This window comes from Medicago sativa, chromosome 5 (assembly GCF_051527215.1).
Source record: "Medicago sativa cultivar Bolivia chromosome 5, Bolivia_mono, whole genome shotgun sequence".
Lineage (NCBI taxonomy): Eukaryota > Viridiplantae > Streptophyta > Magnoliopsida > Fabales > Fabaceae > Medicago > Medicago sativa.
In genome coordinates, this window is record NC_140753.1 from 19,031,673 (window position 1) to 19,051,794 (window position 20,122).

The 20,122-nt window shown below is 33.1% G+C and overlaps 2 protein-coding genes and 1 non-coding gene across 6 annotated transcripts; 2 read left to right on the forward strand and 1 right to left on the reverse strand.

The window, feature by feature from the left end:
- The first annotated feature begins 9,020 nt into the window (after positions 1-9,020).
- On the forward strand, positions 9,021-9,865 carry LOC146920780 (uncharacterized). The gene has a single exon (XM_085714224.1). The coding sequence runs from the start codon at positions 9,171-9,173 to the stop codon at positions 9,498-9,500; it is 330 nt and encodes a 109-aa protein (XP_085570350.1). The 5' UTR covers positions 9,021-9,170; the 3' UTR covers positions 9,501-9,865.
- A 1,023-nt stretch (positions 9,866-10,888) lies between these two features.
- On the reverse strand, positions 10,889-14,557 carry LOC146920781 (FAM50A-like protein). Of its 4 annotated transcripts, none has more exons than XM_085714222.1 (3): positions 14,299-14,557; positions 12,785-12,994; positions 10,889-11,642 (listed from the first exon to the last, which is right to left on the reverse strand). In XM_085714222.1, the coding sequence occupies exon 3, from the start codon at positions 11,615-11,617 to the stop codon at positions 11,105-11,107; it is 513 nt and encodes a 170-aa protein (XP_085570348.1). In that variant the 5' UTR covers positions 11,618-11,642; positions 12,785-12,994; positions 14,299-14,557; the 3' UTR covers positions 10,889-11,104. The 4 variants fall into 4 exon arrangements, with proteins under 4 accessions (XP_085570348.1, XP_085570346.1, XP_085570349.1 ...); XM_085714220.1 differs by having other exon boundaries at positions 10,889-11,637; positions 14,299-14,553; XM_085714223.1 differs by lacking the exon at positions 12,785-12,994 and having other exon boundaries at positions 14,299-14,556.
- Positions 14,514-14,598, forward strand: TRNAM-CAU (transfer RNA methionine (anticodon CAU)). Its single transcript is given in 2 exon segments — positions 14,514-14,551; positions 14,563-14,598. It is a non-coding gene; the product is annotated as a tRNA-Met (tRNA).
- Positions 14,599-20,122: the final 5,524 nt, after the last annotated feature.

Genomic DNA, 20,122 nt, shown 5'->3' on the forward strand with positions numbered 1-20,122 from the left:
AACCTGGCTCTAGCTCAGGAGAACAAGGTGCTCAAAGAAGAAAATGAAAGGCTTGAAACAGAGCTACTAGAGCAGAAGCTGAAGATATCAAAATTGGAAGCTGATATGCAAGAAGCCAAGATCAGAGAAGACACCTACAGAACAGAGATGGACAAGAAATATGCTGATGTTCAAGAGCTTCTGAAGAAGATTTTAGAAAAATAAGCCAAACACATAGCTGCACACCTTTAGCTTATTTTTTTTGTATCTTTAGGCTTTTGATATTCTTGGTTCATTTCTGCTTCTGATTTTTTTCGCTTCTGATATCATCTGCTTCTGAATTCTTTTTGCTTCTGAAAATCTTTAACTGTTTATACCTTGTGTGTTATTATTTGCTTTGATAATAATGCTTGCTATGCTTGTTTATTTAATCTTTGAAGATGGTTAATATGCTTTAAAATAATTTGAATTATGCTCTGAACCTTTAATCTTATGTTTTTCTCATCTCTTCTTTTTGTTTATGTCTTTTTGCTAATGACAAAAGGGGGAGTATATGTGATAGTATTTAAAGGCTCTGAGCCCCATTAATAATATTTGAAAATTTTGAAAAATTTCTATCTTTTTGTTTTACCTTTAAAAGGGTGTATCAAAAAGGGTGAAGTATCAAATCTCAAATAAAATTAATTGAACCATTCTTCTTATCTATAAGTCAATTCTTTCAATTTTTTTTAAGCTCTGATATTATTGTGCGTAAAAATGAATTTAATTAACCTGGATAGAACTTAGGGGGAGCTTACAAACCTCACTTTAAAGACTATCAGACTCAGGGGGAGTTAGAGCTTACAAACCTCAGACTCTAAGCTTACAAACCTCAGAAACCCCAAAGTCAACTCGTTAATTAGATTAACAACAATTGACCAATTTTAAATACTATTGTTTGTCATCATCAAAAAGGGGGAGATTGTTGGAACAAAATGTGTTTAACAATGAACCTTAGAAAGTTTTGATGATAACAAGGTATTAAAAATTGTAAATTAGACTAGCTAATATTTGTTCAAGTGTACAGGACCACAGTTAAAAAGTTACATCATTAATTGGTTCTGAATGAGCAAATAAAGAGCAAAAGAAAATGAAGCTTAGACGCTTCTGAAGGCAATACGCTCCTGGAGACGGAAAGCGCTCCTGAAGTCAAGTTGCTCCTGAAGAAAGTAAAGCGCTCCTGAAGTCAAGCTGCTCCTGAAGAGAGTAAAGCGCTCCTGAAGAAATGGTGCTCCTGAAGATTACCGCTTCTGAAGACAAGAGGTCCAGAAGCAACATCATTAGAAGCTGCATTATCAGAAGTTGCGTTATCAGAAGTTGCATCATCAGAAGCTGCCTCATCAGAAGTCATTTCACCAGAAGCTGAAGATCAACTGGATTTGCAAAAGATTCAAAGATTGAAGAATCAACACTGCAAAAGCTGTCTATTGGATTCGAAAACATAGCAGAAAATTAGTGGAACATTGCAACGGTCATTTCAAAGGTGTTTGAAGGCATGTGCTTGCAATTTTGGACGAAAGCATCGACATTGTACTTCTGTACGAATTGTACAACCACGTTCTCCACTACTCTGTTTTGTGTCCACGCTACAAGACAAGAAAACAGCTCCAGAATACGGTTTCGCCTGCATAGATGTTCCTTTGGATAAGGAATGAATTTCCAATTGGTTCTTCATAGGACAACAACCAAATCAGGCAAAAGATTATTGGTGAAAGATCAAGCTTCAACAACGACTCTTTGATGTGCTGGCAATTTCACAACGTCTCTTTCACACCTCTATATAAAGGAGTGAGGTCTTAGAGAATTGGTAATGCAAGAACGCTGAACGAAAGACTCACAACATTTTTACAAGTGCCAAACCTCTGCTGAAATTGTTCTGCATTCACTTGGAATTTCTGTGTCTCAAAGTCATATCTTAGAAATTCTTAAGTCATTGAGTCTGTATCTGATTTGTATTGTGAGCACCTCTGATTGTATATCAAGTGTTCAACCTTAAACAATTTTCTATGTAATTTTGTTTAGTTAGAAGTCTCTTGCAGTTGTGCTTGAGCAAGGAAGTCTCTTGATTGTGTTCTTGAGCAAAGGAAGTCTCTTGCTTGTGTGCTTGAGCAAACGAAGTCTCTTGCTTGCGTGCTTGAGCAATTATAATCAGATATTACTCTTAGTGAAATCTCCTTGGAAGTGCAAGGGGGACTGGACTACTTCCGGATTGTGGAAGGAACCAGTATAATTGCTTTGTGTCGTTCTTCTTCTCTCTCTCTGTTTTATTTCGCTGCATTTAGATTCTGATAACCACTTCAGAAGCTGTTTCACTTAGCTTCTGACCAGTGTGTTCAGTTTTTAGGAGAAACGAAGAATTTTCCAAAACACAATTCAACCCTCCTTCTTGTGTTTTTCTCACCTTCAATCATCTCCGGGGATTCTGACGTTTTTGAAGTTTGTGTGTTCGGCTGTGATTAAAGGTAACGCCTTTCATGTTGTTTATCAAGTTTTTGTGTTCGTATTCACCCTGTTTTTGTCCCTTTTTTTGTGTTTTCGTTTTAAGTTTTGATCATGTTGTTTATTTTGTTTTTGTGATCGTTGATGCTTGCCTTGTTCTTTGTTTGTGTTTGTTGCGTTTTTGAGACAGTTGTTTTGATTATTCATTTTAGGGTTTTGGGTTAAGACTTAAAAATTTGAAAATGTTGTGCCTGGAAATGCTCCTAACTTTGTGCCAGACAATGTTGTGTCTGGAAATGCAGAAACTGTAGGAAATGTTGTTGCAAATGTTGGACAGGTATGACTCTTAATTTTTAAGGATCGTTTTGGCAATTAGTATATTAATTGAAGGACTGATATGATTGATTATGTTATGATTTTAAGGACTAATTTGATTGAAATTGCAATTTCAGGTTTCTGCACCTAGGAGGTATAACCTTAGAGGACCAGTTCTTTCAGCTGATAGGCCTAAGCAAACACCAATGAAGGGTCATGCACCAACTCATCCAACTCCTGCTGGCATAATTAGGGTTCCATATCCAACTTATGGTCCATCCGGTTCGACTCAACATACTAAATTCATGGAGTTTATACCAACTCCCGGATTTCCAAAGAAGTGATGCTTCCTGGAGTTTAATAGATGTTTTGGATTTGTAATATTTAGGCTTATTTGAATTATGCCCCATAGTTGGGTTTCTTTTTGCTTAACTTGCCGTTTAAGACTTATTACTTGTTAATGCCCCATAGTTGGGTTGCTTTTGCCTATGTAATTTCTCAGACTTATGACTTATGACCTATGACTTATGCCTATGTAATATTTCAGTTTCAATTTGTGTGTTCTGCCTTTTTTAGTTTATTTTGTACACATATGTTTCAAGGATCAATTTGATATCTGATTAAACAATTCAGGGACTTATTTGATGGTTTTTTATATAACGTAGGGATCTATTTGATAGATAGAGAAATAATTCAGGGACTAATTTAATGGCAACATTATTATAGAAAGATTACATTTCTCAATCATCTTCAACCTCTTTTCATAAGTTAAACCAACCTTTGACAGAGGGCAAGCATAGAATGGTCTTCCTGGGTTTTTTGAAGTATTGGATTTTCTAACAACACAAATTGTAGGACACCAACATTCAAGCACTCTCACAACACCATTAAACTTGGAGCTTGAAGATGAAGCTTGACTTTCATAACCGTTTTTTCCCATATTCCCACCCCACATCATTCCAGATTCAATTTCAATAGTTCTGCTTAAAGAAATTTTGAGGATTTTGGCTTTCAGATTCAATACGAAAAAATTAGGGTTTGAAGTTTTTTGAATTGGGGCAGAACTGTACCACTTATTATTGGAGGAAATTTTCGTGATTATAGAGTGTAGATTGCAGATTGTGTAATTAGGGTTCCAATTTTATACAATTGGGGAAGAAAGAGCTATTGGGGAAGAAAGCCAAAACATTTTCTGCAAATCAATCAATTTAGTCCTTCGAAATGTTTGTTATTATCAGTCAAATTAGTCCCTGCCTACTTGGCGTCTGACATGTGAGAGGTTAACAGCCACGTCAGCCCCGTTAACGCTCCGTTTGAACAGAAAGACTAACTTGATTGACATTTAACAAATACAGGGATTAAATTGATATTTCGCATAATTGGGGGACGAAGTTGATGATTCACTCTTTGTTTGACCAACATTTTTGTGTGGACTGACTAGATTAGATTTTATGTCTCTGTAATTTTCTACTTATTTGTTTTTTTTATTAATCTAATTTTTCGTATGCTTCAAAAAAGGAACAAGAAAAAGTCTTCCAACAAATTATAAAGTAAAGATGATATAATATTATTATACGATAAATTTTGGACAATTCTTATGAGGTAAAGTCTATGCTACCTTTAATAATTATTGATAATTTACCCAACAACCAATAAAAATTAGCTTCATAAGTAAATTTGCATGTAGTATCTATACAAACTAACTTTTATTTCACTTGCAAAATTGTTTATGTGGCTAATTTTAATTAGATGATATGTAAACTATTCACAATTCTTCAAAGCTAACCTAAAAAAGAACTCTTCTTATAAACAATGATATCAATACAAACCAATATTTTATCTCAGATTGAATTGAGAGACATCAAGGGCTATATGTAGTAATTTACTACTTTTAAAATTTGATTCTTATAAATATTGATATTGTTTACAAATTCTCACAAACATTTGCCTTGTGTGCGACATGATTAATATCAACACTAGTTAAACCAAACATCAAATATAATAACTACGAGAATTTGATTTAGTAGTAAAAAAGACTTATCTTTAACTATACATTTGATTTTTGAAAGAAAACAAAAAAACTATACACTTGAAGAAAAAAAAAAGAAATGCTAACCGGTGCCCCGGGGCATTAGTTAAGGATATGAAAAATGAAAATTATATATGCATTGAAATTGTGTAATTAATTTATAATAAAGTCAAAAACAATTTTCTTTTATGGTAATAATTCTCTTTTATGGTATGCTTAACCAAGGTCCAGAGGCATCGGTTAGCATGACAAAAAAAAACTATACACTTGATTAGACAAGAATAGATCCTCAATTAAAGAAGTGGACCACAAAGTTTATGCCACCCCATGTACCATTTAATCAAATCCTCAATTGAAAGCAACTAAAGCAATTAATCCACGTCAAGATTGATTTATTATAATAGAAAGTGGTGACATCCCATGAGATGATAGCATCTTGTGTCAGTAAATGATAATCAAGATCCAATGATAGCAACAGTATATTGAGGGCCAATTAGATCCAATGAAAGTGATATATGTTCTTTGTCTTTTTATACTAATTCGCTCAATGGAGGATAATCAATCCATTGTAAATAATGATTTTTCTACCCTTTTTTTAATTTTTTTTTATAACACAGTGGATTTTACTATTTAGCTCTCTAATAGTGTGAATTTAGCTATGCTAAATAAGTTTATTTGCAAAATATTAGTAGAAATAAAAAAGGCAAAAAAGTATCACTTGATAGATATATTTCTTTGGTCAAACTTGATAGATAAATATTATACTTCTTATTTTGATATTTTTCAATTCCTATAGTACCTATACAGGGAGCTTTGTCAACAACAAAACTTTATTAAGATACAACTTGAAAATATATTTTTAATTTTTTTTTCTATATGTTTCGCCTCCTCGTAAAATTCCAGCTAGCTTCACCATTACAATATGAATAAAATATGAGATTAATTTTTATGTACAGACGGTGTGAATATCTTTTACACTTGCATTTAATCAAATTACATTATGTCATTTTTATAGATTAATTTCTAAGATATCTCTAAAAATATCTTTGTGTCATGATTTGATTGAATGCATGTGTATAAAAGATTACATTGTCGATCCATACAAATTAAATCCAACTAATAATATTGTAACCACACAACCAAAGCCCTAGTTTCTTCTTCGTCATCCACCAAAGAGGGTGATTTTGAGTCAATTTTTGACCCAAAATCACCTCTCTAACTCGTTTTTCTCTTTCCCTTTTATTAAAATAAGTGATTTTCACATCTATTTTGTTTTTTATTTTGTGATTTCGTCGTCGTGCGACATTGGTTTGTTTGTCGTCTTTGTGCGACGTTGGTTTGTTCGTCGTCTTTGTGCGACGTTATTTCTCTTTTTTGTTTCGTTCAAGTATTTGTTCGGTTCAGATTGTCAGAACAACTTCAATCCAGTGCTGATCCAATCAATGACTTTGGCGTCGTCCACGTTGCAGATTCAGAGACATGGATATCCCGAAGATTTAAATATAGTCATATGAAGGATGTTGTGAGTTTGTTCGCAGATTCATCCTTTTTGTTTTTAGCGAATTTGCATTGTATCGATGTACTCTATCAATTTGAATGAATGAATATCAATTATTTTTGTCAAAAAAATATCGTAACCACAAAAAAAACGCAATAATTATATTGTATGATTTACTTTTATTGTTTTTTGAAAAAGTCAAAGTAACATAAAATAACTTTCAATACATTTTTCTTTAGGCAAACACTGTCCAAGTGATCTATGTTGAACGAACACACTCCTTTGTTCTTTTTCTACGATAGACTAAACAAGTAAATTTATATGCATGAACCATACTATTGTTGGACATCACACAAATAATACCTCACTAACCTATTACACCCATCCAAACTTTACCAAAGAAAAGACGATAAAATATAGTTGTTGTATGGTTTGTTAAAACCACAACTGCTTACATACTCATTAGACTCCATATGAGTCATTCTAGATAACTTCATAAAGTGAATAATCACCATATGCGTAAGTATTTGTTTGTAATCACACGATATGCTTCTTTGACATAGTAAACTTTTTCTCATATAAGATTTCAAGACCATGAATCTTTTACATGTACCTGAAAAGGAACGTTAGCCAACAAAGTTCTACATTCTCCCATTAAGTATTCCTTCCATTGAAAGAGGTTACAATGCTACAACCAGGATACCAAATATTTCCTTTTCAACATCTCACCCCACATTCAAGGCTCACACCAAGGATATTAAGAGAGCTAAAGTGTAAGGTAGCTAAAAGTGATCAAGGATATCAAGAGAATTTTGAAAAATTTGTGGGGGGTGAGAGAACCGATAGCAGGAGTATAAACATATCTTTATTTAGCAATTAACAATGAGGACGAAGCCATTAATTATTCGGGCTGATTATAATGACCTACTAGTTGGGCCAATTTTATGTTAGCTCTTATTTGCACCCTGTGTGTTTTCTAATGCATCCCCTTCCATGTAAGCATATTTTAAATACCTTTTTTTTTGAAAGTATGTTTTTGTACTGCTTTTATATTTGTCTACAAATTAATTTTTGGAATACATAAATGTTCCCTATGCATTCCAGAATTTAATTCCATACTATTGATCTAAAATGCATAAATAAGTATTCTAGAATTTCAATGCCATAAATTTTTTTTTTGTTTTTTTTTTAAATTTTTTAATATTTCAGAAGTTAAGTTCAAGAATCGAACTTGAAACCTTGAGGAGGAGCACACCTCCAGATCTCAAGTCAATACCACCAGGAATTCTGCTCTTTACCCAAACAGTTTTGCTCAGTCCCAAAGTAAAATACATATATACCCCTACGCAACTTAACATGCGCCAGTACAAACTGTACGTAACTTACGTCAAGTAGCGTGACTTAAGTTACGCTAGTACAAAATATCACGTGACTTAAGTCATGTAGCGTGTCTTTAGTCACGCTAGTGTAAACACTGGTTCAGAGCATGCCCCATGACTAGGATCTGTAGCGTGACTTAACTCACGCAAGCTTTAACTCAAGCGTGAGTTAACTCACGCTGCTGCTGGTGCACTGCTCGTACCATAACAGACTGGCAGTGGCACCAGAACAGAATGGCAGTGGCACTAGCTACTGTCTTGTTCCTTCATTCCCTGTTTACAATACATGCATTCATTGATTCAACCAAAACTCATAATTTAGAGAACATGCATTCATTCAATAATAATTTAGAAATGCAATTTTAACGAAAATTAACGCAAATGTCATAAAGAGGCGCAACCGCACAAATGTAAATATCATACAACCAGCTGCTAGACCTAAATGTAAATACCAAAAAGTCGAGAAAAATACTACATATATCCAAAAAGTCATAACTAGCGCAACTTAAGTCATACCTAAATGAAAATTTCTTTTTTGAAAAGTTGAGAAATGGAGGAATGGAGGTTCTGTGTTGCTGTTAACTGACTAAAGTAACGTTGCGCAACTTAAGTTGCGTTAAAGTTATAACTAGCGCAAGTTAACTCACACTACGTGAGTTAACATGCGTAAGGGTATATATGTATTTTGCTTTGGGACTGAGCAAAACTGTTTGGGTAAAGAGCAGAATTCTACCACCAGGCCAATCCAAGTGGGTTATGTTTATGAGGTTCTTAATTTCTTATCACACCCTTAATTTTGATTCTCATCTCACTCTCATTTCAATTATGTTCCAAAGAGCAGCCGGTCACATACTAAAATGAAAAATTGTTCTATTTTTTATTTTTATTTAAACGAACCAAGTATAAAAAATGTGTATTCTAGAGACTATTTCGAAATAAATAATTAAAAGGAGCAAAATTAAAAAAAAAAGTATGTTGTAGGAAAAAAAATACTTGAGCCAATATAAATTTATAGTTGACTTTTTTTTTTTTACAGAAGTTTATAGGTGAGTTGTTGTTAATTTTTTTTTCTTTTAAAGAAACAAGTTGTCAATTCCTCTCAAAAAAATTTGCTGTTAAGTATATAAGTGGCTAAAATAGAAAGAGCCAGACTAGCAAATAAACGATGCCCAATTTAGGTTAAAATAAACCAAAATCATCCCACAAAAAATAAATTGGTTAAGCTATTTATAAATAATTAAAAAAACAAATAATAAGTGAATGGCTATGCTATGTTTACGGATTAGTAGATATTCATACCCAACTCCAAACATGGAAACAAGTTGTTAATGATTAGTTTCATTTTCAAAACCTCTCTTGCATCCTTATCATGTTTTGTCCAACTTCAACCCCTTTGCTTTAATAATTTATATAAACACATTCCCTTTCCCACTTCAAACCCACCAACCTAAGGAGATAGGAGGGTTTGGTTACTTGGGACACAAGAAACAAAATGAGTCTCAGTTGCCTTACCTGCAGCCAAGTTCTACAAAGGACAGACTCATTTAGAGAATTATTCAAAGAAAAAGAAAATGAATATAGGGGAAATCGCAAGAAAGTCGAAAGAACTTGGTCGGGGAATATCCCTCCGCCCAACAAAGAAATGACCAAAGGTGGGGCTGCGTCCAAGCTTAAGGCGAATCATCGTCGCAATCATAGTACCGGAAATATTCCTTTTTCGGACATGGCTGAACCGAAATTGGTGAGGAGTAGTGGAATGAGAAGAGATTGGAGTTTTGAGAATTTGGATGAACAACAAGACCAAGGTGTGACTTGCCATTGAGATGATTAGATCAACGAACATTATTATCACATTGGTTTTTCTGAATTGTGATACTTTGACTGTGGTGGAAATTAATGTAAAAATTGGGGAAGGGGTGGGGGGTTAGAGTTAATGTACATTATAAACATGGTGTTTCATGCGCTCGTACGATACACAAGCGCTTTTTTTGTGCTATTTATAATTTACATTCTTTACAAAAACCAATGCCATCATAGAATATGAATTTATTCACATATTACATTTTAATGGAAGCCAAGCGGGGACAACAAGCTGCGCCGCTAACCCTTTACGATTTTTAGTTTTTTTCCCTTCAGATTCTTTGTAATTCATGGTTCAGTTTATAAAATTTATTTAATTTTATTATAGATCTTTCTGTACATTGTGATATCATATGTGAAAATTTAGGTGTATTAAGCTTTAAAGGTATATTGCATGTGATTGAACGTGTTCCTGCAATTCGTTCAAGTAGTCTCTCATCCCATATAGCATCATTGTATTTGTAGCAATGTTTGTAACCAAATATTTATCAATGTTTTATTTGGTTACTAATATTGATAAATATATTTGTAATCAAATAAAAATATGACACGAGAGACTACATTCACGAACTGCAGTAGGAATGTTTGTAATATTAAAATAAAAAATTTGTGCACGTGTTCAATGTCACACATTTCACTTTGTTGATTGCTATCTCTGGGTTTTTAAAATAAAAGGTAAAAGATAAAAAGAAATACAGAAAATAGAAAACCTCTTTCAATATTCAATTCAATTACAGTAGTGAATAATTTGTATATTTGTTGTTTTTTGTACAATTAGATAGAAATCATGTTGTCAATTGATTAATATTGCACTTGATTGATATTCCATTTATTTGTTTTGTTGATTAATTTAAGATTTTCATTTTTTATTGTTACATTAGTGGAAAAGATATTTGCATCTTTAACAAAAAGGAAACTAATGAAGGAAATGAAAAAATATGATGATAATTTAGAAGCAAATATTGTTCATTAAGATGAAAATATGTAGAGTAATAAAAATGACATTTCTGAAGAAGTTAGCAAGAGTTACATAAATTGTGCTTCATGTATGGGTTTTCAAATTGGTAAAATCCGTTCAATAATTAGAGATGGTGGAAAAAAGTACTTCACTCTAGCTTTCTGAAGAAAGATGTACACTTTGGAACTTTTTCCAATTGGTAAGATGAAGTATATCTATCCCATTAAGATAACTCAATAAATATAATCCCCACAGAAAGGGAAATTTGACCTTATATTTTGATAAATGTGAACAAGATCCATAGGAATAAAGTGATGTTACTGCACAAGTTTGACTTGTTCAAAATGGTGCATTATATAATTATTTGGAAAATAAGCATGTATCTCTCAATGTAGACTGAAATTATCATCATCTCTTCAATTAATTCTGAAATGTTTAAGCAGAAAATGAGAAAGAAACACATTTTTACTTGGTGCTCATAATTTCAAAGCTGGACAAATGATGTACCAGGTTCCAGGATTCTTTATACTATATGAATTTTATTATACAACAGAAATTTCACTAGTAAAAGTACTCTTTAAAACAAGAAATGAAAGGGAAAAAAATCACTAGTTTTTCTTTCTTCTGGCATCTGCTTTCCAATCTCTACGACCCAGCACAGTCCTAGGCGTTTCATTATAAACAACACTAGAAGATCCGGATTGAATTTCCCTATCTAGCGTTGTTTCTGACTTATTACCGATGCCTAAGCATGTCATAATGGGCACATTAGTTAGTGTCGAAGAATGATCAATAAACCCGTTCATCTCTTGATGCTTCACGATATGAGCTCGCCTTGCATCCTTTTTCCAATCTCGATTACAATATATGCGTGTCACAAAATTGTTGTAATTTCCGTTCGGTTGTAACTCTACTTGGACTGCTGCTGCCTGTTCTACAACAAAGGAGTTTGTGGTTCCAGCTTCTCGACGCTTGCGAGCTCTATATCTACGCTGTCTCTCTCGATTCTTCAGACGTCGAGTCAATAAGTCACCACGCCCTTTACTAGAATGTGCTCTTTGGTCAATGGATTTCATCATAGAATTGTCTTGTGTACCAGAAGAACTTTGCCTGTTTTCCATTTTCAGAGTAGGGATATCATCTGCACTAATCAAGTTAGATAAGGATGGTCAATAAGTTATAACTGATTAAGAACTTAATGCGAATCTCAATTGATACGCAGTGTACAAGGATCTTGAACCAAGTGTAATTCTTGAAAAGAAAATAGAAAATGATGGAAAGATTAAGATTGGATGCAAAAATTATGAGAAAGGTAAAAGAAACATGCGAGTAGAATTAGACTGAGACGGTGAAGAATATCACCGCATTCATTGCATGAATGATAATAAGATCACAAAGACGAATTGCTACAAGAGATTGATGCTCTCGGTAAGATGAATCATTGGATTAACTTGTTCTATGATTGAAAATTGCAAACGCATTCAAAGGTTGGTTTCAAATTGTACTACAAACAAGCCTTATAGGCTTCAGTCAATAGGCCTAAAAAGGCAAGGAAACCTACACAACTAAATGAGTTTGATTAATACATTGAAGAAATAATGTGAAAATAACTCTTGTATCTTCATCTTGATGGCTAGGTCCGAATTAGAACTTCAAATGTAATTATGGCAAATTTAAAATACTAACAAAAGCTCATATTATAATCAAAGAATACACAAGGTCTAACATAACTGCAAATAACTGCAAAATTAGCTCAAAGAGGCAGGATTGGCTGAGTCAATATAAGTTACGAAGCGTAGTGTCAAAGATATGTTTCTAACGTTCTCACCCATACAACAACTGTCCAACAATCCTCACTAATTATTCGGTCAAAAAATTATTTTTTATCGAATTAGCACGACTTGGATACTCAACTATGGTCTGGCACACCAAGTACCTATACTCAATAGAAAAAACTTTCCTGTTGTATTCAAATAACTTCTAGAATACCCAACTTCAAATATATTAAAAAAAAAAGTCAAAACATAAAAATGAAAAGGGAAAAAAAAAGGGTCTCTAGAACACTCCTTTTAGGGGGCATCAAGTGATAAAGTGAGAGGAGATAAACTTGACAATACAGCCATATGCTCTAAAATAATATGCTCGTATATTTATCTATGCAAGTGTGTGTAGTGTTGTAGTTTCCTACAGTTTAAACATTGCTTGTGTTGGTGTGTGTGTGCCTATGTTGTGTCTCATGTCCATATTTGTGTCTATGCTTCATAGATTATAAGAGATACTTTGGTTACCTATGGATTGATGTGGATCCCTTTTCATATTCTAGCTTGGTGATTATAAGATTCGACCAAACTAGTCCTTATAAAGCTTGGTGACCATCACTCCTGGGGCTAGCTCTTGGGAATGAGTTAAGTCTGTCCCAAATTCTAGCTTGGTATCAGTGTTTATCCTATGCTTGTTATTCAACCACCGACATTTGTATGTACTACATATGTCCAAACCTAGGCAACAGGGCATGAGTTAAGATCTCACGACAACTAGAAATATGTCAAAAGTAGTCCTTAAAAAGCTTAACAAATTCTTACCCCTTGAGCATTTCAAAACTTGTACCCCAATGTTTGTAAAAGGAAATTATATTACACCAAAGTATCAAATCTCATTAAGAGCAATAAACACTCTTTGAAAAACTGTAAAACGACTCCAGAAACTATGTATGAAATAAACAGAAATAAAGTGACATAACTTTCTTGTCTTGTAATTTATTTAATGACGGTAAACACTCATTAACAAAAGAGATGAAACGGCTCCACCACTATATTTGAAGTAAATAGTATTAAAGTGACAATAAAGTTTTGTCTAATAACTTGCTGCGGTAATAAAAGAAACATTTTATCATGAGTAGTGGATATGAGAATGGATCCTCTAGTGCTGTCAAAATTCTGCCATAGAGACGCCATGACATTATGGCGTTGACGATTCTGTACCAGCTGACATTAGCCACAACACCTACTATATCTGCCACATTTCTGCCATAGGCTACAATACCATATTTATAAAACGAATTTTCATCTGGCCCCTAAAACCCGTTATCTGCCTTTATTAACACTCGTATTCTCTTAGCGAAATTTCAGATGACCTTATTCTTTTGTTAAGAAATTACATAAAATTGTATTACAACTTATAAGAATGTCACCTAAATTTCAAAACACTAGAGGTTCCACTTCCATAGACAACATGCAACAACACGACCAGCTTGTCTAGCGAGAAGGATCAAACAAAGCCAAATAACGTAAGTGTAAGTGGGATTTGGATAACGTAATCCCTCTCCCGGACTCTGTAGCACAGACACTTCACATTAAAGACGTGTCTGATGTTCAACACCAACACGAAATAAAAACATGCAGTCAGTTACATTACATACAATTATTTTATTTTTTAAAAAATGTTTTCTAGTGTGTCAGATGTGTCAATGTCGTGTCTGGTGTTTTACAGCTCGCAGAAGGTTGGTGCCAATTAGGATACACCTGGAGGGCTAACTCTATGGAATCTAAACAAAATGCACACTTTACATTTCAATAAGCAATCAACAAGAAGTAGAACATGACAAACACCCTGATCATAAAATTAACCATGCAAATCCAACCAATTCAGTGACAACACCCACAACTAAAAACTAATTAAAGCAAGTAAAATAAGAACTTGATTGAAACAAGAAAGGGTTATGTTATGAAACAAAAAGATAGATAGATAGATACTATGTTGAATTGAAATGCAGAAGAAAAGAGTGTTGTGTTGTTGGGTTTACCTTGGAGTTGGAGGGTGCAGATCCAACCATGTTAGAGATGAGAGAGGAAAGTGAGTTGAATTGAAAGAGAGCTGACGTTGGTGTTTTCCTAGATTCCTTGGAGCTGCAAATAAACATAAACAGAAACAGTCACAGCAACGTTTATTCTTGCAACAAATGAAATCACCAATGTAATGAATAATAAATAATAAATTATGTCCGATAATTACCACAACGGGGTGGTGGCGCAGTTGGCTAGCGCGTAGGTCTCATAGCTTCTGAGTAATCCTGAGGTCGAGAGTTCGAGCCTCTCTCACCCCAACTTTTTTTTTTATTTTTCCTACCAGTTTATTTTATGATAGTGTTATTTATTTCGTAAAATAAATTCTGTTCTACATCTTTTGTTTTATAGAGGAGGAAATTGTGGGGTGCTGCAATTGTTTTAATTATGTAGAGGAAATAAACACTATTGAACATGACACTCAATCCAAGTCTTAGAGAATTATTATTATTTTTGTTAATGCTTCGATTTTTCGAGATAAAAAAAATTCCCACTATTAATCAGACTCTTACGAACGATTCATCATAAGGAAACTTAGGGTGTGTTTGTTTCAACTTTAAAAAAAATAGATTTTGAGATAAAAGAATCATTTCTTTAATTATGTAGAGTTATTTCTGTTTATTTATTATCATAAAAATCTTTTTTTTTTTTTAAGATTTGAAGTTCTTATGCTTGATTTCCTTCTGTTTAGAAAAAATAGATTTTGGAAAATCTACTTGAAATAACTTTTCATTTTGAGGCTAAAAATATTTTTTTTGACAAAATGATTTTTTTTTAAAATCTAAAACAAACACTACAAAAATAAAAAAGTGATTTTTTTAGATCAAAAAATGGATTTTTTTTTTTTTTCAAAAAAAAATCAAAACAAACGGAGCCTTAGTAAGATACATGTTTTCACAATTTAAAATGAATTCATAAAAAGTTACAACTCTTAAGTTTAGAAACAATGAGTTACAACTCTTAAGAGACACTTCTACATATTGATATGTTGGTCAAAGTGAATGTTGTAATTGCACACATTCAAGATAAATTCAATTACACTGCATACAAAAAGGCATGGATATCAAAAATAACAAAGAGATTGAAGCTGTCTATAGGAACGCGAAGAAATCTTATTATGATCTTCCACGGTGGTTGATGGTTATGCAAATATATCTTCCAAGAAACATCGTGGAAATGGAGACGTTTTAATCATAAGTTGATGGCAATCAGGTAGATGGATGCATTATATTTCATCGCCTCTTCTAAGATTTCCGTCCATGCATCCATGATTTTATATTCGGAAAAATATTTGTCCAAGTTGACGGAACCTAGTTATATGACAAGATTAGACCCAATTGTCGATTGTTGCGCATGATGAGATCAACAATATATTTTCCTTCGCTTTTGGACTGATCCACATAATGGTTGGCACAATCCTCCAACATCTCATGTGTATTGTGTCTAACACATGTCACTTAACTTTATGAGAGCGATCAAGGATGGAAAGCATCAGAAAAAAGTTGTCAACATGGGTAGCAATCTCATTCCTATTACAATAATTTCTTCATATTATTTTCCTAACATATCTAATGTTTATTTTACAATCCATGATATGCAATGAACATACCCTCATTCAACTACTGGAGAAAAGAAATTTGAGTGAAAACTCAGTAGCAAGGGCGGAGGCAGGTAGAGCCTTGTGTGTGGCATCTGCATGCACAAACTTTTGTGAAAAAAATAATTTTAATAGCAAATGCTTTCATCTTCCAAACCCTCATGAACATAGACAAACAAAACGGCAGCTAACATATTCCTTAATCAACCAACCTTAATGTGAATTCGAATTGATGTAGATAAATCACAACTATGATACCTCTTGCTTATGCTTCATGTTGTTTAAAATACAACAAACTCATGTTAATCTCCCATTTCATAGGGATTACATGTCCAACATCTTGACACATACACACAATATAGACATTGATTTTTTAATATCCCATTTCAGAAGAAAAAAGAGATGAGATTGGAGAATTAGATTAATTTTTTTACTTGATATATATTTATATATATAATCTAAAATTGCATTATTTTAAATTTTAATTTTACGATTTCAATCTGATGCATTCTTTGTTACAAATTTATATATATGATGCCCCTGCTAAGTAAACTTTCTTGCTCTGCTAATGCCCAATATGCTTTAAATTGGGTCGACAATTTACCCAAAGAAAAATGGACACAAGTGTATGACGAAGGTCGACGATGGGGACGCAAGCGTGTGACGAACTATGTAAAAAAAGTGAGTTAGTTACTTCTTCAACCCAAGCAACATCTTTCTTGGAGTTATATACATTTGAAATGGTTTCTTTATATGCTCGAATTTAACTTTGGTGGGCAGTGGAAAAGACATGATAGAAATTGTAAGAAGAATAGATGAAAAATTGTGAATTCTCCTAAGTCATCTATTTATACAGGCAAAGTTTTACAACTCGAGAGTTTACCTCAACTCGTTTTGTCTAGGTAAACTCGACTCGAGAACTCGTACGAGTTTGCTTAAAATTAAAATTAATTTTTTTTTATTATTTACATGACATATATAAACTAATACTCCCTCCGATCCTATTTATAAGAGAAATTTGGGTCAACAAAAGTGAATGTATTTGGTCCAATTTTTTAACTAGATACATTAACTTTTGTTGACCAAAATTTCTCTTATAAATAGGACCGGAGGGAGTATAATATTGTAAATAGTCCAATAGTGCAAAATATGACTAAATTATAAAGGTTTTCAACCACCATAATAAAGCATTATGTTTAACTAAACATCAAAATACAAAATAAACTTGCAAAATTATAAGTTCCACCACCGGCGTCGCAATCACCGGTGTCGAAGGAATAGTTTTCCTTCCACTATTATAACCCTAACTGGTATGTGCTCCCCTGTTCATGGTTTGAGAACACAGAGAAGAAAAAGAAACGTTACATGCAACGGAAACTATTCAGTCTTTGGACTTGAAGAAAAGGAATTGGGCTTTGAAATGAAATGAGTCAAAAAAATGGCCCAATTTCCTTAATTTTTTTAGACGTAAACTCGGTCGAGTTTACACGAGTTTACCGAGTTTGACCGAGTTAACTCGAGTCAAACTCGTCAAACTATCAGAAATCGAGTTTACCTCCGAGTTAACACGATTTTGGCACCTAAAAACGTAAACTCGGTAAACTCAGCGAGTTAACACTCGATTTGTGGAACATTGTATATAGGATTATCAATTTTAGTTTAATTTTTTTAATTTTTCTTACCCCAATGAAAAAATAATAATGGGCTAACCTCACTATTTAAAATGGCGAGGTCCTACCATAGATAGCTCGCTAATCCAAGCAATGAGGATGGTCCAGGAAGCCCAGATGAAGGCATTCCTGTTCTTTTTTTTTTTATAAGTGTATTTTCTTTTTTGCAAAAGTGAGTTAATTAAAATATATCACATTTGTACTATTGTTTTCATTATATTTTTATTAAAAAAAAGTTACAAATAATTTGAAAGAAACAGATTCTAAATATCGATCTGATATTACTTTAGATGCAAGTCAAAACAAGCATTCATTATATTCACATTAAAGGACAAGCCTCCATCAACATATTGATCATACAATAAGGTTGAATTTTGGGGAATGGCCCCCCTAAAGCCAAAGCATCCTATTTTAGAATCGAATGAGCATTTGAGATTACAACTATCTGATTAATGGAGTTATAGCAAGTGCCTAGTGGTGGCCATGGTGGTTAGCTTATCAACAAATTACTAGAAACACTTGAAAAGTTCTTTTGATATGCGCACCATTCTCAATTTGGTAAAAGCCATTCTCAATTTGGTAAAAGAATGATGGATAGGGGAAGTGGGGGCATCAAAATAACAGTAATGAAAAATGATTGGACCTTTTCATTTTTCATATTTTAGCCCCAACATTTTCATTTCAATGGTTTAAAGAGGGCCTTTTATGTATGATTGTGGCCACTACTTTAGTCCCCAAGAGTATGACCAATAATGAAGTAGCAAAATGAAAAGAAAAAGGAATGCTTGAAATTGGAAAAAGATTCTTTTGACACACAAGCATATGAGCATTTGTTTCCTCTAAAGCTAGTCTTTGTTGTTTCTATTTGTCATTGTCGCTTTCAATCTTCAAAGTTTTTTGCCTTTCTTTAATGCACAAGTTGGCAACTTGTATCAAACACAATGCCCCAATTGGCTGATCAGTGATCACAAATGGGGCCATGTTGCAATCTTCAACATTTCTTATCGTGAGGGTTAGTACTTAGTACTCTTCACGTGCTATGTTTTTTGGAAGAAGGAATTTTAGTGAAAAGGAAAAAATATTGTGAACACATACTGAATAACTATATATCAACTATCAAGTAATATTGTACCCTTTTCCTTCAAAAAAAAAGTAATATTGTACCCTTTTGATTTGTTAAAACACTTATTAGCAAAATACATTAATTAATATATGCTACACATTTAACAATAAAGTAATTAACCTGTTGTATAAAATCCATACAGATTTTTTTGATTGAAATTATTGACAACAATCTTAGCCTATACATTCATTAACAAATGAATGTATAGTACTAATATTCAATACATATTCCATAACATATGCATACATTATTTTCTTCCTTTTCCTTCAAATCACTCATGAAAAATATATTATTTTTTTCCATCTTTTCTTTTTATCTCTTTATGTTACAGATCACTCACGGTCAAAATAAATTTTTAATAAGGAATTTTTCAAAAAAAGAAGAAGAACAATGTGAAGTAAAGGGATTTATTTGAGTTAAAGATTAAAGGAATTTGAACATAAAAATCAATGAGGTGGAAATAGCTTTAAATCTGGATTATAAATTTATGAGTAACCAAAAGCAATGCAATTAGTTTTATTTGTAATGAAGCAGTGCAATTAGTCCCTTCCATATAATTGTCTCTGTCAGGGTATATGTTCCTTAACAAAAATCCATCCTCATACGTTCCAATCCAAAAATTCAAGAACCTTCAATAAGCATGGAGACGTTGACACTAACAGTATCCCTAAACAGTGACAATCTAAAGGTCCATCAACAATATTGGTATATTTATATTATATATATAATCTTGAAAAACCCTCTATTGCCAGCTCTTTTGATAAAAATCCATGCATCGATTAAGAGAGAAAATGAGGCCCACATAAATATATATGCACTTGCAAAATTAAACGAGGCATCAATATATCATCATGGCATGTGACCAGACCTTGTAGATAAATAAACCATATGGTGTCATAAAGTAATATAATTGTGGGTGGATGAATTGGAATTTTGTATTGTATGGGCCATTTTTAACTAGATGCCTCAAATGGAAGGAAAACTATACCAAAACTAATTGGTAGAAACTGAGGTGGAACAAACAAGGTTCCCTTCTCAAATTTTAAGAAATTCCCTTGTCCACACTGTGTGTCAGGGTAAGTGCTCCATACATATATGAATATGACTTTTAACATACACCAAACCAAAGTTATCTGACACAACTTTATTCTCAAATTTGCTCACTACCTACCCACCCTTATCTAGGTTTGGCTAGCGCGGTGTCGCAATTTCATGCATTGTGCAGTTAGTATATTAGTGTCTGTTTCATTGACATTGGATGCATAAAACAAGTGATTTTCTAAATCTAGAATATTATGCTTGAAATTGATTTTGATCCAACGACCATCTTACCTTAAAGACATGAATGAAATGATATGATTTTGCGTGTGATTGGTTGTGCGGTGGGTAAAGTT